The sequence below is a fragment of the Patella vulgata genome, chromosome 2 (genome assembly GCF_932274485.2).
Source record: "Patella vulgata chromosome 2, xgPatVulg1.2, whole genome shotgun sequence".
NCBI lineage: Eukaryota > Metazoa > Mollusca > Gastropoda > Patellidae > Patella > Patella vulgata.
Window position 1 is genome coordinate 93,454,941 of NC_065880.2, and position 24,550 is coordinate 93,479,490.

At 37.4% G+C, this 24,550-nt stretch overlaps 1 protein-coding gene across 1 annotated transcript; it reads right to left on the reverse strand.

Annotated features, from left to right (window-relative positions):
* Positions 1-766: 766 nt before the first annotated feature.
* LOC126809808 (uncharacterized) lies at positions 767-24,550 on the reverse strand. Its single transcript, XM_050534600.2, has 13 exons — positions 23,974-24,550; positions 21,567-21,635; positions 20,851-21,020; positions 13,456-13,600; positions 12,486-12,536; positions 11,970-12,068; positions 10,887-11,036; positions 9,915-10,031; positions 8,595-8,669; positions 7,440-7,466; positions 4,483-4,627; positions 3,746-3,858; positions 767-2,880 (listed from the first exon to the last, which is right to left on the reverse strand). Exons 2-13 carry the CDS (start codon positions 21,627-21,629, stop codon positions 2,167-2,169), a joined length of 1,869 nt encoding a protein of 622 aa, XP_050390557.1. The 5' UTR covers positions 21,630-21,635; positions 23,974-24,550; the 3' UTR covers positions 767-2,166.

Consider the following 24,550-nt stretch of genomic DNA (forward strand, 5'->3'; position numbering starts at 1 on the left):
ATCGCGCGATAGTTGCAGCCGATATCCTGTGCGAAAACATATGGTGGATGGAACTGGTGTTTTTCAGATGCCAGAAGCATTTTCTACACAGATCATTAGTGCTTGTGTTATTATTCATTTCAGCATTCCTAGGAAATGAAATAAAATGAAATGAAATGGGGTTTAACGTCCTACTGTTCTGCTCCGAACTGGGCTAATGAAGACGGGCTTAAGCCATACAGTGTGCTATGAGGGAAGGTTAGCCCGGACAGCGGCACTACGGCCTACTCTTATATCGAATTCCAAATGTCAAGGGATCTTTTACGTGCAAGCCAATGTGTACACGGGACCTCGGGTTTTCGTCCCATCCGAACGACTAGAGAGCTGTCCTAGTCCTGCATCACTGACAAAATGCAAACCACGCCGGAAAATCGGGATGAACTTTCTCGGCCAATGCAGGGATCGGACACCCGACCTCCAGGTTAGCGGCATTCCTAGGAACAGCCATTACGAGTTGTATACCGACCCAGGTGATCCCTGTATTATTTGATTAGGTTAGTGCGGGGTTCGTGCCAGTCACCATGTAATGCCTATTTCGTCTTTGTTCCTTTTATAGGAAATATTGTGCGGCAGTGTCATGGTCTATTGCTTTAAATTTATTTGTTAACATAGTCGCGTGTTGATGGTTTGTGTTCAAGCAAAGAATACACCAAATAAGCATATTAATTTAACCTAACCAATATGTAATAATTTATTTGTTTATAGACACATAACAAACATTAGCAGTATAACCAGATGATTGACATATGTCACTCACAAACAACAATAAATACACGGAGTCTGTACTTCAATCCTTAACAACGGTAACTAAGGAACAACAATAATTATACAATAAACAACAAATAAAGTCAGTGGTCTCGTTCTAAGGAAGCAGATTTAGACCATAATTACGGATGTCACACACAACAATAAGTTACACTGGGTCCTTTTCCCTAATTTAAAAAACAAATTAAGACAGTGGTCTTGTTTTCCATACCAATATTTCTTTCCCGTATGTGCATTGGAGTGCACGTAAAAGAACCCTTGACAGTTGGAATTTAAAATAGGAGTAGGTAGTAGCGAGGCTATCCGGGCAAAATTTCACATATAGCACACTACATGGCGTTTGCTCGTTTTCTTTTTAGCCCAGTGGGTACAGAAAAGTAGGACGTTAAACCCCTTTTCTTTTCATTTCACATAAATTTATTATTAAAATTCCAGTGCGTAACAACGGTAACTAAGGAAGTAGACTTAGACCCATTTAAACATCTAGTGCGTAACAACTGTAACTATGGAAGTAGATTTGGACTCATTTAAACTTCCACAAATAATTGACATAAATACACAAATGAATTTACAATAATAAACAAGTAATATTTGGTATTAAAATAAATTAAAAAAAAATATCTTTGATTTTGCTGCATTCATTTAAGATTATCACATAAATGTTTGGACGGATTGCTCGACATTGCACATCATGGCAGATGAAACTGAGGGGGTGGTAGATTGTCAACTCTTCAGAATGTTCCGAATGCACGGAATTGCAATCATATCGCACGGGACTGGGTCCTGACACAGTTCTATCATATCTGGAAACAGGTGTGGGCGTGGTGTTTGGAGAATTGTGAAGTAATCAAAGGTTTCAGCTATGATGTTTGGTCGAGATAGCCATCGCATGCCTTGTCGCCTGAAATTCTCGTGTTTACCTAATTGGCATGTTCTGTAACATTCAATCGGAATATACACCGAATATATTTTATAATAAAGAATACACGTTTATGTTTGAAAGGGGATCGTCTATTTAACGTCCCGGAATTTAATTCTCTTAATCACTCGGGACTTTTGGCCCACTAATGACAAGCAAACGACACTATCTTAACCAATCGCCATAGGTTAATTATCTGATTCTGCTCACACAACACTGTAACAGGACTCAATTCCTTTAATTCAGAACGTTCCGGATGGACAGATGAGCACCATTATAGTGTTCCAAGCACTCACAACGACGGTGCTACGAAAGTTCCACAGATGATGAGATTAGGATGAATCATCAAAGATTTTCTTTTAATGAAAAAGATGAGTAAGTACAATTAATGTAATTGTTATTAAAATAAATATCTTTAATTTTGCTGCGTTCACTCTCGATCATCACACAAACGTTATCGTACCAGAAGGAATATAATCTGGTTCTCTGGATGACCGAGTCTTCGGTTTTGCTTCATGCTGATCGAGCATTTTATCAAAATCATTTAATAGCTTAATCGCCTCACTGTTGCATTTCGCCATTGTTCCATTTGGTGTTACATCCGGTGAATAATCTGGTTCCGGTTCAGGCGGAGTTCGTGGGGAGCGATCGGCACCATCCGGTTGTCCAACCCGTTCGGTAAGAATGACAGGGTACCTATTGGGTTTTCCATCGCTGGCCCCTGATCCATCGCCTCTGATTTCAGAAGTTGGTCTTTCGATTGTGTTGAGAGAGGGCATCGATAAATGGGATTTTAAAACCCAGTTGCCATTTAAACTTCCTAGCGTTTTAACCGATGCACGTCGTTTCTGCACTTCAAGGCCACACGGGTCTATTAGTTCTTTAGTTCTCACTGTCGACGGGTGTGTGTTTAAAGTTTCATAAATGTTTTCATTATCCGGAACCCTGTTCTTGCGCAGTAATACCATACCTTCGGAATGGCGACGGATTTGATCAAGATTAAGGAGGGTGTTGTCTTTGGAACTGTCGCTGAAACAGTCATCGGTATTTTTATACACATGCGCAATATAAAGTTCTTGGTCGGTATTATAATCTGACGTCATATCATCATCGTCGTCATCATCATTACTGTTACGTCTACTGTCATTTAAAGCTTGCTGAAATGAAACATTAAAAACATGTGATTATTCATGGAAAAGGCGTATAAATGAGAGAGAGGGGGTGATGTGGTTTAATGCCCACTCGACGCAAACTAGGTCATTTCGAGACTGACATATGGGTCAATTTTATTTCAATAATTCACTTGCTCGGAGGAGTTTTTAGCAGTGGGAGGAAATCAGAGGACCCGGAGAAAACCCACGGGGTTGGACAGGCGACCCTACTCCTTGTCACGTACAACCTTGGAATTGAAACCACACCATTTGACTCATCAACGACAGACCTTATGATACACCGCGCACATGCTACCCCCCTCCCCCCCGTTAATAAATGGATTATCATAAAGTTTTCTTGCTTTAAAAAACCCCCAAAAAACATGTTCCCGAAGAGTTTTACAGCATCTAGACGTTGCTAAACTGGTCTTCAATTCGCGAACTTATAGCTACGTTATCTCCCTTTAACACAGACACCCGAATGATAGCGTCCAATCAGAGGTTGTGACACACTCAAATCAAACATGGCGGAAACCTTGACATTTAAACGAACCTTGAACTTTGCAACTCGATTATCACAGGTAGACATTTTAGCTGGAATGTGCGAGACTTGGTATTCGCAATGATGGAGGAATCCGATAGGCTCCACAGCTGGGTCAGTATCCAATCGAAATTAGTGGCGAAATATGCAGTGTATTACGCGGAGGGCTTGATCGTACGGAGTTAAAGCGAGATCACGCCTATTGAAGATGGAGCCAGGCAAGCAGGAGGCAACCTATACTTCTTCCCGTCTTATATTAAAAACCAAATTGAACACCAAAATGTCAGAAGGCAATGGATACTAATAGATTTGATTAAAAGTATAACTCACCATGATGTCATTTTTGGCTTCCTGTTTCTGTTGATGAATCAAAGACATCAGCAGCTGGAGGGAATTGGCAGGAATTTCGGTGAAATTTGGAACGGGAGGTAATTCTCGTGAAGCTGAAAATATTATACATGTACAATGAGTCACTTATTGAACGATGTTTAAAGTCTTGCGTGGGTACTCAGAGTTTTTATTCACTGTTGTGTCAATGGCCTCCTAAAGTTACCACATGTGTGTTCTGCACATCGGGTCTATTTGTAATTAAGATTTAGGCCTATAGATTCTAGAACGAGGCACAAAGACACGGTAACTTACAGCAGGTTATGACGATCGATTATGAACAGATTTCGCAAGGGGATCATAGTAAAGTCCTACAGCAAGTCCTATGGTCTATAGAAGTTGTGTGAGGTTCTCGATCATGTCATGATTTATATTCAAAAAACGACCTGCGATCAAACTGGAAGATGACATCGCAGACAAAACACACGACCAGAATTGACAACAATAGGTTGCACGACAAGATAGTAGGTAGCCTCAGGTTGACATGTCTAGGACATTCAACAATGCGAGGAGTTTACTCGGATCCCGACATCAACTACAGTACAGTGTGCGTCACATATAGTCTTGTTGGAACAGAGCTGCAGGGGGAAATTTTACTACAGCGAAGTAGAATGTTTGGCATTAGGATAATGTCATGTTTTATTATACAAGAAACAGATATTATAAGAAATATTTATTACCATTAGGATATGGCTTTGGTGGTATAACCTGGTTGTCTTGGTAAGTATTTGGTGGTATAACCTGGTCGTCTTGGTGAGTATTTGGTGTCAATCTTGAATCCTGATCACTAAATCTAGGCCGTTCTTCTTTAGACCAAACATCAGGCTGGAATTAATGTAACGTATTTAGTTATAAGTGTGACGTATTTAGTTAAAAGTGTGACGTATTTAGTTATAAGTATGACGTATTTAGTTATAAGTATGACGTATTTAGTTACAAGTATGATGTATTTAGTTAGAAGTGTGTCGTATTTGGTCATTAATGTGACGTATTTTAGTTATACATCTGACGTATTTAGTTATACATGTGAGGTATTTAGTTATAAGTGTGATGTATTTAGTTAAAAGTGTGTCGTATTTCGTTATAAATGTGACGTATTTAGTTTAAGTATGGCGTATTTAGTTTAGATTGTGTTGTGTTTAGATATAAGTGTGATGTAAGAGTGACGTATTTAGTTATAAGTGTATATAAGAAGTACAGTGATCCTAACAAGTAGTCAGCAGACTCGACCCTATGGTAAAATGAAGCTTGTGGATATTCCAGACCCCATTTGAAAAGTTCGATCAGGTCCCCCAAAACAAATTAAAGTATGAAATCCAATGAAGTAGATTTTTGAAGCAGGCCAGTTTAATAACCAGTGAATTATTCAAATCCCGAGACGTTACCCACCATTGTAAAAATACGGTATCACGCTTTACCAAGACCATTCCCCACATCTCCTGTGACATGAAGTTGGCTTTAACGTCATACTTTTCGACACCAACCGGGCGAATGAAGACGAAAATGCTCAATACATGAAATGAAATGGGGTTTAACGTCCTACTGTTCTGCTCCTATACTGGACTAATGAAGACGGGCATACGCCATACAGTGTGCTATGAGGGAAATTTTGCCCGGGCAGCGGCACTATCGCCTACTCTTATATCGAATTCCAACTGCCAAGGGATCTTTTACGTGCATACCAGTGTATACACAGGACCTCGGTTTTTCGTCTCATCCGAAGGACTAGACAGCTGTCCTTGTCAGGCCCTCCGTTCTGCACCACTGACAAGGGGAAACCACGTCGGAAAATCAAGATGAACTTTCTCGGCCAATGCAGGGATCGAACACCCGACCTCCAGGCTAGCGAGCCAGCGTCTTAACCTCCTAGCCACCGTAGCTCCCAAAATGCTCAATACAGTGAGCTATGTAGGAAATGTTGCCTGGGCCGATCTCATGTAATTCATGGCTAGACATTTAAACTTGACTATCGTTATACGTTTATCCGACTCACCATACATTCCACCACCTTGACAAAATCCCCTAAAACAACTTGAGTCCGAAGCAATCGGCAATATTAGTGAAAGTAATGTATAATAATATAGAGAGTTCTGTAAGTTTATTCACGAAATCTTAAACTAAGTTACAACCGAAATTTTAAGAAATACTGCAACTTCTTTGGATATATGCAAATTGATTTTACTGGTCAGCCAATCGAATTGCAGTATTTCTTAAAATTTCGATTGTATTTTAGTTTAAGTTTTCGTGAATAAGGGCCCAGTACGTTTCATAATCGTTTGAATATATTACTATGGATCTATATTACCGTACTAATTACTAGATACGACTAGTTAATCGATATATCAATATTATTATTCAAGTGGTTCGTTTATCCAGGTTCATTTAAACAATAATCATACATATACTGTATCTAATAATCTTATTAAATCGTTATAATAGTCACACGCACCAAGCAGCACTAACATCATATATACCATATCTGATTAAATCGTGTATAGAAGTCACGCGCTACCAAGCAGCACTAACATCATATAAATACCGTATCTGATTAAATCGTGTATAGAAGTCACACGCTACGAAGCAGAACTAAAATCATATGAATGGAAGCTTTTATATTTCATTTATTGATGTAAATATTTAATGAATAATAACCATATTTATTAATTCCATATAATGATTAACGCCGGTCAAACCAGGGGCGTAGTGACCCATTATTTTGCAAGAGGAACATGTTCCGGCCCGGGCCTCCCAAAAAACAATTGTTATATGCGTGTGCGGGGGGAGGGGCGGGTGGGCGTCCCTCCCAGTGACACCGGGTAATATTGGGCCGTGTGGAACATGCTAGAGTCGATTTGTAGCATATCTGACCCACGTAATATGTTTGACACTGGTTGAATATTATGATTATAATGTTGAAAACCGCATTGAAATGGCATGATTTGGTGCCATTTGGGATGGGGCGCGAAAACTCGAGGGGCCGCAAAAACTTTAAACCATGACGCAAAGCTCGTCATTGCGTCCCTCTCACTTAGCCCCTGGTCGATGAAAACTGGCCTAAAAGAATACCCTTGTACAAAATATGAAACATATAGGAACTTACAACTTAACACGAACCAACTACCACCCAATCTACTACCACCCAACTCACTACAACCCAACCAACCTACTACCATCCAACCAACCTACTATCACCCAACCTACTACCACCCAACTTACTACTACTCAACCTACTACCACCCAACCAACCTACTACCACCCAACTTACTACCACCCAACTAACCTACTACCACCCAACCTACTACCACCCAACCAACCTAGTACCACCCAACTTACTACCACTCAACCAACCTACTACCACCCAACCAACCTACTACCACCCAACTTACTACCACTCAACCAACCTACTACCACCCAACCAACCTACTACCACCCAACCTACTACCACCCAACCAACCTACTATCACCCAACCTACTACCACCCAACTTACTACCACTCAACCAACCTACTACCACCCAACTTACTACCACTCAACCAACCTACTACCACCCAATCTACTACCACCCAACCAGCTTACTAGCACTCAACACTACTAACCCGTTACCACCCAACACTAATTAAATCAGAAAATCACCTTACCTTGGGTTTCTTCAGTAAACTATCGACCTAAAACATGTGAAACAGGTAAAACATTTATATAGGATATGTAATGATACTTGTACATCACACGTCATATATTTGAAGAGTCCAGGGGAAGAACGACCTAAGTCACATTTTTGTCTTTTTGCATAAAAAGCAAAACAGACTTTTGGACGAGAATGCTTGATGCGAACAGAACAACGAGTGGGTTTAATTACAACTTTAAATTGATGTTTAATACGAATCATAATTACCAGTTCAACAACTGACTTCCACTTTTCAGCCAAATTATGTTTAAAATAAAGGGTACGATGGACGTATTTGTCCGGGAGGCCATTTCAGAAGGGCCTTGGTTGGATGTGACTCCGATCATTTTTACCTGAAATTGATTGTTCCACAGAAAGCTTATACAATTTGCCACCAGATGGCACCATTAACTGAGGTTCAGTTGAAAAAGTGACTTAGATCGTTCTTCTCCGGGTTACTTCATGTGATTTCGTTCTAATTAAAGTGCTGAATTGAGTTTATCATAGAAAATATAATTACAACGTGTTAGTCTCAGAAAATCCATTCAGGATAACTGCACAACACATTAATGACAGAACAAACGATAGAGTTGTTGGTGATGTTACAATTAGATGCACATTCTCACGGCAGATATAAAAATAAACATCCTGATGAACTTATATTAAACGAAAAGTGAAAGAATTCGTGCAGTCATTAGACACGTTAATAGTAAGTGCAGGGAGACAGCACCACATATCACAATTACACAAGACAAACCCACGGAGCTGACACAATATACACAGACACTTTAAACAAAAATCCCACATATTTATACCACTTCCCTTTAGGTCTTATAATTAGCATGGCGTCACTTTGAATGCCTTATCGTCATAGTATAACAATATGGCGTCATTTTAAATGCCATATCGTACCAATATGGCGTCATTTTAAACACCGCATCGTCACAGTATAGCAATAGCCGCCATTTTAAAAGCCATTTCGTCACAGAATAGCAATATGACGTCACTCTGAATGCCATATCGTCACAGTATAGTAATATGGCGTATCATAAGAGTATAATAATTAAAGTATAATTAAAGACTAGAGTTGTATGTCAGCCTTCCACTGTGATATATTTTATAAACTTACATCTATATATCTAAACTTCCATTCTTCTACTTCTCGTCTCAAATCATCAAATTCTAAACCATCGCCTCTTGTAAACTAATAATACAAAACATAATAATATAAACCCCGCCCCTCGCCTCTTGTAAACTAATCACACAAAACATTATAATAAAAAAACATGTCCATATTGTTTAACAACGGGTCTATTGAAATGGATAAAATGGAATATATAACATTTAAACGGATGACAATTTTTGACAAATAAATTGTAAAAATGGTAACCGGAGAACTCAGAGAATACCCATGAGATAAGCCAGACCACTCGACGTTTTGTCACGTGTTAGAGTCGGATCGAAACCGCGGCATTTGTATCAATAACAGGCCTTATGATCCAAAGCGCATGCGTCAGTCTATACTTTTATTACACATTAGGTATTTTTGCGGAGTCTTAAATTTTTGAACCATGAATGGGTCCATAGACTAAAACTCATCAACATGGAACTTGGTTTGCCCTTTCTTTGGACAATTGCACATCCATTGACACCCATGACGTCACGGTTCCAAGATGGCTGGCCCCTGGTTGATAGTACAGTCGTATTTATTATACTGTTAATTTGACGTAAATAAAGAACTGTGCAAAGTTAACTAGTGTTTTTCTGATGGACATTCGTATACTTTACTGCACTTCTGTCTGATAAACTAATTTATCACCCAATAATACATTCTACAGTAGATATCGCTTGTGTGATATATTTCATAATCTACTGCGATATCTCCTTAGGATGGTCAGTTGAAAAGGAACTACTTTTTTTTATTTTCAAAGAACAGTTCATTTCTTATTAAAAGTGACTTTTTTTTTTATTAAAAATGTGAACTATTGTTATTCAATTGACTTTGATGGACACACTGGGTCAATATAAAGGACTTTGCAATGGTTGAATTCCTGTCAAAAAATGATGTATCACTACGCCGTAATGTTCAGTAAAAGTGAAATCTACAGCAAAGAATTATATTTATCTATTTGTGCATGTAAGAAGGGATTGGGTGATAAATAAAATCTCCTACTCGTCTTTTTTGATATCAAAAAATATCAACACTCGTTGATAAAGTAAAAAAACTCGAGCCTCGTTTTTTGTTACTTTATCAACTTGTGTTGATATTTTTTGATATCAAAAAAGACTGGTAGGAGATTCTCTATATATTATGATAATGGACGAGTCAACCAATGCTTGTGGGCGAGTTGCCTAGCTTCCTATATGTGGACGAGTCAACCGACCGATGCTTGTGGACGAGTTGCTGCCTAGCTTCCTATATGTGTACTATGATAAACAAGTTACCTACCTTAGACAAAATATCAATATCAAGTCCCGCCATTTCTAGCTCTTGTTGTAGATACACTTTAAGATTACCCGATCCACTAGCTGCTATTAACGTGTTTAAAAACCTCATTGCTGATACCTTAAATAGTGTGGACAAATAAAAACCTTATTGCTGATACCTTAAATGGTGTGGACAAATAAAAACCTCATTGCTGATACCTTAAATAGTGTGGACAAATAAAAACCTCATTGCTGATACCTTAAATAGTGTGGACAAATAAAAACCTCATTGCTGATACCTTAAATAGTGTGGACAAATAAAAACCTCATTGCTGATACCTTAAATAGTGTGGACAAATAAAAACCTTATTGCTGATACCTTAAATAGTGTGGACAAATAAAAACCTCATTGCTGATACCTTAAATAGTGTGGATAAATAAAAACCTCATTGCTGATACCTTAAATAGTGTGGACAAATAAAAACCTTATTGCTGATATCTTAAATAGTGTGGATAAATAAAAACCTCATTGCTGATACCTTAAATAGTGTGGACAAATAAAAACCTTATTGCTGATATCTTAAATAGTGTGGATAAATAAAAACCTCATTGCTGATACCTTAAATAGTGTGGATAAATAAAAACCTTATTGCTGATACCTTAAATAGTGTGGACAAATAAAAACCTCATTGCTGATACCTTAAATAGTGTGGATAAATAAAACCTCATTGCAACAGGAGATTCCTAGGCCACCATGCAATATGATTTCCGGGTAGCAAAAAACACGATATGGTTTTCAATGGCCGTTTCCGGAACGTAGTGAAAACTAGTTTGGTGTAACAAGGGCTTTAAATAGTGCGGAAGAACAAAAATCTCTATAGAAATATAGATTCATTTATAATATGAGCCGATTCTCACTGACAAACAATGATGGGCGTGTTTAAAAATCCCATTGCGTTTTAATAAATATAACATCGAATAGTGTAATGATTACCTGAAAGACGATCTGACCATAGCCATGTGTAAACAACATGCTAATCAGGAGTTTAAATCGTACAGATTCACCAAACTTTAATCTCATATAGGTAAAGGTCTCAAATACACGATCAAAGCCATCTGGAACACTCAGCGATAGGGTCATTATCTGAAATAGATAGATATACTCGATCAATTCCAGCTGGGACACTCAGAGTTAGGGTCATTATCTGAAATAGATAGATAAACACGATCAGACCCAGCATGAACACTCAAAGATGGTGTCGTCATCTGAAATATAAGGTGAAGCCACAAAAAAAAACAACAACAAAACAGAATCCATAATTTTATTTATTAAATCCTACAAAGGTCCAACAAATTTCCTCTTTGGGGATTTTGCAAGGATAATGTGTACAAGAACAAGCCTCAAACGATTGGTGAATTGAAGGCAGCAATCACAGCAAAAATCAGGGAAATCCACAAAGAGTTCTTGATAATTTTGCGCAACTTATGAAAGTTTGCCTCCAATGCTGCGGAGGCCACTTGGAGTATATTTTAGAAAGAACATGACTTGTATGCAAAGCCACCAAGATAACTGAAACTTTGGGATATGATCGTATTCAGACTTTGCTGGACCTTTGTAGGATTTAAAAAAACGTATGGGTTCTGTTGGTTTTTGTTTTAGAAAATTTCGAATTCAGCTTCTAATATAGATTCATAGAGTTTTAATTATATCAAAAACGAAATTTAAATTAATTTAAAATTCAATATTGCATACAAAATAGAATTAAATAATTAAGTTTTAAAAGTGTCCCCAATACAATCGAGACTACAATACTGAAAGGAAATGCTCGATTGTCAGGCCAGAACCTCCTGTATTGACCGAGTTGCAATCGAGTGACGCGGAATTCAGTTCTGTCATAGTTCAGTCAGTCCCGACAGATGGGGTGGTGTGAGTAGAATCGTAACGTAATTAAACTCTACGAATACGTTTCAGCTGTCGTGGTTCGTTGAGATATTTTCTTATTCAGTCGACGTATGTGTGGTATCCCGAAATACCCCTTTTCACTCGATTGTCAATCAAGTACCCCCAATTATTTACCTCAAGGGTGACAACTCTTGATTTAATGGTATTACTTAATAAACTTGATGATATAATCTGCAGATGATCCATTTCTCCAACCAAGATTCCTACAGCAGACTGAAAATGATAAAGAATTAAAAGTAATAACCACATAATTCTACCAAAAACACACAAAAATGTTCATATTGACCCGAAATGGGTAAAATGTAGAAAAACTGGATTTAATTTCCAACACAAAATAACATGCTGGGTTATTTAGTATCAGGACGACAGGCGACCCTACCTTTTCTTCCATCAAAGTCTAGGATCAAATAAAATGAAATGGGGTTTCCAACCTCGTGGGTTATCTCCGGGTCCCCCGGTTTGCTCCAACTGTTAAGCGTAAACGCATTATTGAAATTAAATTAAACAACGTGTTAGTCCCAAAATGACCTACTTTGTTTCGAGTGGACGTTAAACCCCCTCCCCCTCTCATCATGTAATCATTTTAGCGAAGATTAACAGAGGTTGAAATAACACTTGTAACGAACTGACCTGACATCGTAAAGTAAACTTTATACACAGTAGACAATCATGTTCATCAGCCTGAAATAAGAAACAAGGCCGAATCAAGGAAAGAACCTGGAAATAATGAACACATCAGACTGGGATACAAAACCCGCTAAACATTTATATGACCAGAAAGAAGAATGGGTTAGGAAAAATGACAGATGTAGAAATTTAAATAAATAAGAACATGATAACACACATTGATAAGAAAAAGGTGTACAGGTAGGTAGATTGGGAATAACAATACATTAGAAATGCCGAAAAGGTAAGAATAATTCACAGGTAGGAGAGAGAATGGATCAGAAAAGACAATCGGTAGAACACATATCTCTTCCTGTGTTACGTACGTAACTAACGTACGAAAATTAAATGGTAGCTGGCTATTTTGCTCAGTAATCCCAGCCAGAATTTGGCTATTATTTTAAAATTGCGTTAAAGTTTTAAATTTTTGTTTAGAACTGAAATAAATTAACTTTTAGTCAATCTCCACGCTAAAAACATTAACAGAATTGATTGTGTATATCTGAAATAGACACGACCGAAGCACAAAATAGTGCCAATATGCCGACGTCAAATCTAGAGTTGTAGATGATGTTATTTTTGTGAAAAATCATTGGAAGAAGCGATAAGACGTTCTGTACGGATTATACAGTCCTAAAGGCTGCAAGAAGGCTATTGTTGACAATGTAACATTGTGTCTTGTAATGTTGATAATGATCATAATGATGGTGTTTACATTTGTTTGTTGATGTGACCTCATGACCTGTGACGTTTAGATAACGTCATATGGATATCATGGCTATTCACTGTGTCAGAGTCACTTCTCTGCAGGTAGGGTGAGTCTGTCGTTCAGATTGCCTGTGTTAATCTGTACAGACAAGTTATCTTTTAATAAAATAAAAAAATGTAAAAACAGTTACATAATATAAAGTGAATTATAAAATTAAGGCCGTACCAACTGTCTCTTAAATTCTTCTAAGCGAGATTCTTTACTTGCTACAGAAGCAGATTTCTGACGTGACGTATTTTGTAGTTGACGTAATAACTTTATGAGTAGATGCAGTCCGTTGTTTGGCGTCTTGATAAATTCACTGACGAAACTGAAATGATCAAATTAATCGCAACTGACTTAATGTTTCGGGAATTTGTAATTACTTTTTATATTCGAAAAATGGGACACTATAGAATCCAAAGAGTTATCGGGCTCAAATAGTCATTAGAAAAATTTAATGGACCTTAGGTATAGGAATATATTTAAAAATAGCCCAACCACAAATATTGAAGATGTATCAGGAGTTACGGAGAGTTCCATCCACCCGCTACCACTATGAAACTCCCCATGCTGCAAGCGGTCGACAGTCGAAACTATCCGCGACATACACTATCAATGACAGGCAACATTAACGGAAATGATATAGAACGTAATAGAAAATACGGTTCAAGTCTATTTATTCATTGATTTTTGGATAATCTTTGTTGGAATTAATAAATAAAATGGCAGGCATGAAATATAAAGATGTATATCATAATTGATCATAAAATCAATTTATAGACAGGGTTATTCTTTGGGTGCATTATTGTCATCAACTTATCCTAACATAGAATACTCTATCATTTATGTTTGATTACAGGGGAGGAGATGGAGGAGGGGTGAGGGGTGGGAGGGGTGAGGGGTGGGAGGGGAGGGGAAATGGGAGGGGGATGGGGGGGGAAGAGGGTGGTTGAAAGAGTAACGCGCTTGTGTATTAACCAGGTGGTTTGGACCCAGCGTGGTTTCCCCATTGGGACAAAAAACCAAGGTCCCGTGTACGCATTGACGTGCGCATAAAAGAACCCTAACCCCAACCCTTGCGCGTAGGGGTTTCAATAGCAGTGGGAAGAAACCGGAGGACCGGATAAAACCCACGAGATTGGACAGGCGACCCTACTCCTTGTCACTTACACCCGGGGCACACTGTATGGCGTATGCCTATCTTAAGTAGGACGTCAAGGTCAAACCCCAATTCATTCATTAATTCATTCATTTATTCATTTATTCAGTCATTGATAGACAGAAAGATGTAGAGATAACTAATTAATACAAATGATCATGGTACAATAATTACTTCCTATATGACTGGGGAATTAAATTATTTATCGTGTATAGTAATTATCCGTGATGGATTGATCGGATGTATAGACCAATAACCATTTAAAATACCGAGCCCTAACCCTGACACAATACACCGAATAACCCGATTACTATACACATGGAATACTATTCACGCGCTACGTCGTACGTTTAGTCTAGGGGGGTTGGATGGCCGAATGGTTAGCACGTGCGTGCTGTATCATAAGGCCTGTCATTAAGTCAACTGGCGTGGTTTCGAATCCCTGGTCGTACGTAACAAGGTGTAGGGTCGCCTGTCCAACCTCGTGGGTTTTCTCCGGGCCCTCCGGTTTCCTCCCACTGCTAAAGACCCCTAAAATTAAACCATATGTTAGTCCCGAAATGACCTAGTTTGTGTCGAGTGGACGTTAAACCCCATTTCCCCCTCTCTCTCTCTCTCTCTCTCTCTCTCTCGTTTAGTCTAGGCTTCTCTACCCACTGGTCTGTATTGAATGGAAAGGTCGCCCAGTACATGTTATAAACAGTAATTGAATTCCATAGAATTGTGACTGTTCAATTACTAAATGCCATTGAAGCAATTTATCTGATGGAACTAGCCATATAATTGACTCTTATAACCTAGACGATTTAATGATTTTTTTTTGATTGCTATTAACCACTTTGAATCGGGTTACATGAAATGGGGTTTATCGCCCAACTGTTCTGCTCCGACTGGGCTAATGAAGACGGACATACACCATACAGTGTGCTATGAGGGCAATTTTGTATCGAGTGGACGTTAAACACCATTTGTCTTTCTCTGTGGTAATTGTATACGACCACGAGATAAGGTGAGTTAAGAGACAGTATAACAATGATATTCTATAGATAACTTTAACACAAGTTTGTTAATTATTCATCACCATATTGTATCTATAGACTCAATGGAAGTATAATGAAGGATGTCGACAACAATACAGTTCAAAAACAATCTTAGTATACAACGAGATAACGTGGAATAAAGAGACAATGCTCATATAACAATGCTGATTATCCATTTTAATTATTTATCGCCATATTGTTTGTATTGTTTTAAAACGGTCTTATAATTATTTAGAGGACTACACAATACACTTCAAAAACAACGTTAGTCTAGGCAAGATTTCAAACACAGCACAAGGTATTAACCCTGTTGGTCCAGACCATTTGAACGTTAAACCTCATTTCTTTTATCTGCAGTCGAATGGGACGAAAAACCGGGAGCCTGTGTACATACTGGTGTGCACGTACAAGATCCCTTGGCTGTTGGAATTCAATATAAGAGTAGGCCGTAGTGCCGCTGTCCGGGCAAATTTTCCCCCATAGCACACTGTATGGCGTATGCCCGTCTTCATTAGCCCAGTCAGAACAGAACCGTAGAACGTTAAACTCCATTTCATTTCATTTCATTTTTAACGTCAGCATTTTTAATACTGTGGTCTTCATCGAACAGTTTTAAAAATGCTGAGTATGTAATGGGCTATCTTGGAAATTGTGCGTCGACAACAGCACCACCACCTACTCTTATTCCAATTTCTGGCAGGGAATCTTTAACGTACACACCAACCACTACAAGGATGGATCTCTCGAACGACTAGATGCCCACACCGGGATCGAACCCTACCCTTCTTGATTAGCTAGCCTGCGTTACATCCACAAATGCACATGCCCCAGCGACAATCTTAAAATTAAGAAAAATAGTTGCTATTTATCGTTTCAACAATATCCCGGTTTAATGAATATCGATAAAACACGTGTCATTGTATTTCTATCACTGAAAGGAAATGAGGATTCATCAACATAGGTATGAAATTGGGTTTAACGTCCAATTGTTTTGGTCCGACTGGGTTAATGAAGTCGGGCATACGCCATCCATTTTTACCCGGGCAGCGGCGCTACGGTCAAGGTTTCATTTACATGCACGCCTACCTGTACACACAGCCTCTAGTTTTGATCCCTTCCGAACAACTAGAGACTGTTCGAACCTCAACTGTCAAGGGTTCCTTAACGTGTACGCCTATCTGTACACACGGTGTTCCTTGCTAGGCCGCCGTCCTGCACCACTGACAAGGGGGAACCACATCGGAAAACCTCGAACATCGAACCCAGGACCTTCAAGTTAGCATTCCAGCGCCTTGGCCACTGAGTCAACGCGTTTTACTCTCTCAGCCACCGTGGCTCCTTGTAAACTTAGCCTATGCTGCTTATTTAAACATACATTATACAAGAGCTAAATCTGTCTATTGCAGGTCTTTCTTTAGCCCTTAAATGTTATATAAACTATTAATTAGACATTAATTAACATGACAAGACCATAATCAACTCTAGATGGCATCGAATTTCCCCGATATTAAATAGATTAGAACAGTTCAGCCTTATTTTGATTTAAGTTAAAAATGAAGGAGGAGACTTAGCTTTGAACAACCAATACGGTGGTTGAAATTATTGCACACGTCTTGTCAAACCTTCCAAGATTAATATCTTCGCTCGCAATAGAGTAATTTGAATGAATTTTTCAAATTATTTATTTTACATTATCTATTTTTTCATATAAACATATTTTATTCACTATAATTGAATGGGAAATTAGGGAAACATTATCTATTTTCGAACTATTATAGCAAGAATGGCTAGCTCTTTATTTAAATCTTACATAATGTATCTTTAAATATGCCGTAAGTGATTTCCGCGACAATATAATAATTATCTTCCAAAACAATAGTACACATACTGGCTACCAGGTAAACAGGATTCCAAAAATAGATAATACATCGATTTTACTTCCTTCATACTGTGTGTCTTATGTAAATATCTTTTATTCATTCCTAAAAAAAATAACCTTTTCTATTTTATATTTGCACTGGTTTTATTCTGTATAGATTACCTTAAAAACAATGGTTTATTGCTGTTATCACCATGGTAAACATGGCCGGCTTATTGATTAAAATTTTCATGTCATCTTCACCTATCTATGACATTTTTTACAAGCTCGTAAAATTGTTGAATAAGACGGGAAACATCAATTAAATATTCGTAATAATTTTAATATGGTAATATATTTTAAAAGAAAAAAAGAGGAGTCAGATCGGCGAATGAATCGGTGTTTTTTTTATTACAATGTGGCAGAGTACCGGTACTTTGTTTTGATTCTCTTTTTTGGGGTTAAACAATAGAAATACATAGGTGAGTTCGTTTTGCCAAATTGGCAAACAGCTAAATTCCCAAAATTGGTCTTTTGGATCGAGATTGAAGGCTTCTTTAAAAGTCTGGGGCCTGTTTCACGAAATTTTACCTAAGATAAAATCCTAATTTTAGTAATTTGATTGGATAATATTAGATTGATTTTAGTGCTTAGCCAATCAAACTTGAAGTATCTACTAAAATTTGGATTTTATCTTTAGTTAAGATTTCGAGAAACAGGGCCCTGATGTACACAGATCGGCACATGAGTACTTTGTTTAGATTCTCTTTTCTAGGTTAAAAGATAGAAATATATAGGTGGGTTCGTTTTGCATAATTGCCAAAAGCCTTCAATCTTTTTGATCGAGATTGAAGGCTTCTTTAAAAGTCTGATTTACCGAAACGAAACAGTATCCGATTAAGGTCAAAATCGTTTGATGGAATGTAAGTCTAAAATCTCAGAAATTTCTTGGTACAAAACGATTATTGATATGACAATCCAAAACCACATCCTTGGTATTACGGGAATTAACGATCAATATTTCTAACTAGAAGGGGAAATTAAAAAAAGGTGATTAGGCGACATACGCACCCATCAGAATTAGGTGAAACATTAAAAAAAAAAAAAAAAAAAATATGAATATATTCTATTTCGTTCCAGTTATTCAGAACGTACATTTCTGAATTTTAACTTAGCTTTTAATTTCGATAGAAAAGACGCATTCTTGGCATTTGGTCGTTTGGGCATATAGGGCAAAACGAACCTACCGAAATCAATGTTATACATCTACAGAATCAAAGGTCTAACCGGTTGTAGTGGAAGTTCGCGTCAGAGGTCATACGAGCGGCTTTTTACTCTATGACGCCAGACATTTGATTAACCAATCAGCGTTGATGTTTCTAGTGTGTTACTAACAGATGGATGCACCTCACGCTAAAAACTCGCCGTAACGAACCGTTTCATTGGCTAATCCCTCACATCATCCAGAACGCGTGTTATAAAACAACTCTTCCAGATCCTAGTCGTATTAAAGACAAGTAAAACGAAATTTTGAACTATAAAAACGAAACGAAATAGGATCTGTGTTTTAATCAGATTGTAGAATCAAAGATCTGATGAGTGGATGTTTATTAATGAAGTATGGGGGGAAGGGGGGTCTTTTGCTCTGTGCATTTTCTATGGATAAATTAAGGCACCTCTCACAATGCCTGTATATGATTAGATTATTGTATGAATTTAAACGACCACTTTTACAATTATGATATAGCAAACAACAATCACGTGCGTTTAAAATTTAATGAGAAATATTACAGAGTACCACTTGATGATTGTTCTATTTTGTAATGAAACAGACCATACAAGCCTGTATTGGTTCTCTAGTTCAACATGTATATTTGTTCACGAGAGAGAGAGAGAGAGAGAGAGAGAGAGAGGGGGGGATGGGATTTAACGTCCACTCGACCCTACTTCTTGTCACGTACAACCAGGGAATTAAAACCACGCCAAAGACTGACCTTATGATACATCCAATCCCCATAATATGTTAAGAATTCGGCATTTTCTTTGGCTGAGAATTACAATTAATTAAAGATACATTATGTAAGATTTAGATAAAGAACTCGCCATTCTTGTTATAATAGTTCGAAAATAGATGATGTCATTCAAATTCTCTATTGCAAGCGAAGATATTAGCCTTTGAAGGTTTGACAGACGTGTGCAATAATTTCAACCACCGTACTAGTTGATCGAAGCTAAGTCTCGGTCCTCCATATTTGATTAAATCAAAGTATCGCTGAACCATTCTAATCTATTTAATATCGGAGAAATCTGATGCCATCGAGAGTTGATTAAGGCCTGGATCAGTTAATTAATGTCTAATTAATACTTTAGAAAACATTACAGGCCTAACGAAAGACCTACAATAGGCAGATTTAGCTCTTGCATAATGCGTTCCACATATATTTTAGATTAGGATTTTGTATTGTTTTACGACAAATGACCGTATCGATAGAATGTTTAAACCGATTCCGGTCCAAGTCTATTTACTCATTGATTTTTGGATAAGCTTTGTTGGAATTAATAAATAAAATGGCAGGCATGAAATATAAAGATGTACATTATAATTGATCATAAACTCAATTTATAGACAGGGTTATTCGTCGGGTGCATTAATGTCATCAACTAATCCTAACATAGGATACTCTATCATTTATGTTTGATTACAGGGGGAATGGTAGGAGGGTGGGGGAGTAATGCGCTTGCTTACTAACCAGGTGGTTTGGCACCGGCGTGGTTTATTCTTTGGGTGCATTAATGTCACGAATTGCTTCCTTACATATAAAAATAAAATTATAAAATAAAATTCCCGTGAACGTAGAAGTATTGTACGGGGATCTATACAGGCATACCCTGCCTCTTATACTTCACCCGTCATTAATTATACGAACGTTAATTGTTATTGTGCCCCCGCCTATTTACGAACAATGTTTTTTTCCCACTACAACACTGCTTTTTGTTTAAGAGCTTGATCTGTATTGTGTTCCGTGGTATTAGTATTATATTTTTTTGCGCGGGGTTGGGGGTCTTTTTTCGATTTTCAACTATCACCTGATCCTTTACACTGACCTTTTTCGTCCCATCCGAACGACTAGACGCCTAGTCTTAAAATGATTGTGTTGACAAGGCCCCTTTCTATTTGTCCCAGACCATTTCGTTAAAGCCTACAATTGTCATCTGACCAGACGAAATGAAATGCAATGGGGTTTAACATCCTACAGTTCTGCCCCGAACTGGGCTAATGGAGACGGGCATACGCCATACAGTGTGCGATGAGGGAAATTGTGCCAGGGCAGCGGCACTACGGTCTATATCTTATATCGAATACCAACTACCGAGGGTTCTTTTACGTGCACGCCAATGTGTCCTGCACATATACTAAGGGGGGAACCACGCCGAGAAATCAAGATAACCTTTCTCGGCCAACACCGGGATCGAACACGCGACCCCACTGAGCCACCGCGGCACCAAACTACATAAATTACCTTTCATAGGACATCTTCAAGTCGAGTTTCAGCTTTCGAAGAAGATATGACAGCGGATGAATTCCATCTTTTAATTTTTTGGTTTTTTGTTTGTGACCCTTTTCATTCTCAACATGTTTCTTTAAATATGTTATATAATGACCAACAGCAAATAATGGTGCCCGGGTTTGCTGAAAAATATAAAAATATAAAAACACAACACAATTTATATGGAATACAATCACTGGTTTATACACATATAGCACGACGTTTCGACAAGTATTCTCTTATCGTGCTCAATCACTAAATGCCACTCTAGGATTATAAATAAAATATAAATAAAAAAAAATATAAATATGAATGAAAAAATAAATAAAATACGTTAAAATGATCTAAGTAAAGTTTTAGACATTTTCTGATTTAGAAAAAAAATAAAATATTTAGGCCCAAAAATCATCTAAAAGGATCAATTTTAATTAAAGTTTTTATAAATGTGTATTTTTCAGATATGCCGAATTACATAATAACAATGAGTGCATTAATATAATACATAATATTGACTTTTAGGATATATAGATCTGTATGTTAATAAGATTTTATTAGAACGTTATGACTTGTAACTGTAAAAGTATTTTATTGATTTTAAACTGACAATAAGAGATTCCAAATTGAGGAGTCTGTTAGACGTTTTGAACCGATGAGCGCGATGAGCTTTCTGAATTAACAGAAAAACTTACCTCACTGAAGATGATTTTCCATTTTTCGTCCATCGACATTAACTCGGAATTATTGATCTCCATTATTTTCTGAAATTATTATTGCTATTATTATTATTTCAGTCTCCTCCTATCTGTATTGGTATATCGACCTGGGCGCAGCCGTGGCTCGGAGAGTAAGACGCTGACCCAATCCTGGTATTGGCCGATAAAGTTCATCTGGAATTTACGGCGTAGTTCCCAGTGCTGCAGGACGAAGGGCCTGACAGGCCACAGCCTATAGTCATTAGGATGGGACGAAAAAACGAGGTCCGTGTACACATTGGCGTGCACGTAAAAGAACCCTTTGGCAGTTGGAATTCGATATTCGAGTAGGCCGTATTATCACTGCCGGGGCAAGATGTCCCTCATAGCACTGTATGGCGTCTGCCCGAATTCATTAGCCCAGTCGGAGTAGAAAAGTAGGACGTTAAACCCTATTTCATTTTATTTTATATGGATGTGAATACAAACCGGAAGTCCTTCGGCCTTTTAATGGTTATTTTTGTGGTAGGAACAAGTAGGCTGTTTTTGTGAAATGTTGAGAATTTGTACAGCTATGACACATCTTATTGTAGACATTGATGCTTTCTTCGATTCGCTTATTGATAGTTTTATACAATACAATAAACTTAACGCCTGGTGGTTTTTACATTACGTGAAATCATGGTACATCTACATTGTTCATTGATAATATTAATTAAATTTCATCTGCTTTCGGGGTTTGTGATTATTAAAACCAGATCAAATCATTGTGGTAAAGATATCCATTAATAATTTGTGTTAATTACAGTTAAAGTGGTCTGTCATATTGTAAGTTGTCTTCGTATTGCCCTTATCAACCTTGATCACTTTTATAATTACATTATTTTAATTAGCTTAGGACTTTTTAAGGGTAAGTAGAAGGGTGTCTCTGGATGGTCTAGGGTTTACATGTATATATTGTCTCATTATATTTTATCATTTCTTCCTAATAACTTCTAGTTTGCGTCGAGTGGACGTTAAACCCCATTTCTCTCTCTCTCTCTCTCTCTCATAATAAATAAAGAATTCTAGTAGAAACCTCGCCCAATAAAAAGTAGTAATTGTACTCCATAGAATTGTGACCTGTATAACTCCTACTTATATTTCCTACGTATAATATTTCACATAATTGTCAACAGAAATGGAATGGGGTTTAAAGTTTAATGTTCGCCCCCCCCCCCCTCCCCCCTGTGAAAAGGTTGTCGACCATAAAAACAATAGATATACTTTGTCCGTCAATTTTACAACACCCCTGAGAAAACTTCCCACCGCCCTCGTTGCTCTGAGCTAGTTACGGCCCTGAGATGGGGTAGTTAGATAGAGCTATAGTATGGACTAATATTTAACCATGGCAATAATATGTAAGTACGTGAATTATGTATTGCACATCTGTTGAAATATTAATGTAAACCCTCAGTGTCAGTAATAATTATATAATACTAGACGATGACCCAGTGGTGCCCGGGTTGTGTCCGTAACTCCGAGACCAACGCCACATAGTCTATATTACTACCCGGTCCGAGCTATCCCTAAACACCAAATTCCAGCTCCGGGGCAGTCCTAGTGTAGCCGCAAACCCTGAACAAACAAACAAAAGACAGTCACAAATATTATTATAGATAATACGTCGGGGTTCTAGAAACTTAATATATTAAGTCAAATAGCCTAATGCAATAAAACATGCAAAAGTAATCCGGAAAATGTGGGTTTTTATATATGTACGAGAAGCGGAAAATACAACAATTCTGTCTCAAAACATATTGGTTTCCCTGGCAAAGGAAGATAAGTCACCAGCTGTATTGAATTATGTGAACAGAACCTGTTTAAAGCATCTGAATAATTTACATATTGTTTTAAAAAAGCAGCTGTTGAACAGATACTTTAATAGGACTAATAAATGCTGCATTTTGTCTTCAAACTAAGCTCAACAGAAATTTGATTCCATTGTTTCTAATCTTAATTTGGCCTGATTGTTGCTGACTGTCATTAAACGCCATTTTATTGCCGTTTTTATTTAAAGGATAGTTTGATAAAGCGTAACCCTTTCTTACCATTAATAAAATAAATCACATAAACTAGCTAATTTTAGTTTTATCCATTCGGTTTCTTGCACTAACTGTAATTTAAAATTACCTTCACACTTTTCTAAAATAAATAATGATAATTCGAAGAACTAAAACTCATATTACCCATGTGATGTCAGATTGTTTAGTTTTAATCCTAAGAATGAACACATCACTATATATCGCACACTTATGGAATACAAGTTGCCCAGGAGTTTATTTCATCACAGACTCATCAATGCCGGTTTTGTTTTGTCATGTTATGTGCAGTGTAATCCAAAGAAAAAATACAAAGTCATTACCTCATATAAACTACCAAAGAATCGTCAGTGTCGATTTAGTTTTGTCATCCTTTGTGCAGTTTTAATCCTAAGAACAAATACATAACCATCATTCCATGTCAACAACTATCGACTCATCCATGTCAGTTTTATTTGTAGATTTCATCATCAATATGGATTGACAGTTATCGCCATCGATACCCGCTACAAGATTATATCGAATCGTTCAGGGAGATCAAGAGAAACAAACCAGGAAATGAAAACCCTAATTGGATGCTTACGACATTTAATCTCACTGGTATGCCTGTTTTTCTTGTTATTGGGCTAAGTGTGACTTCCCCGTATTTACAACTTCAGAAACATAGTTAAACAAAGATAGTTTATTATCGAAGAATGGTGAAGCACAAAAGACAACAGTCATGTTTCTGTTATCCAAGAAAATGTCAGCATTATCCAAAGCTTGAAGTGCACAAAACACACAATAGTTATGCTTCATCGTTGTCTTTTATTTCAGACATGTTAAACTAATATTCAACCAGTTCATATGAAGATGTGTCGTCAATCTCACATGATATAAATAAAATAAAACTCATCAGTT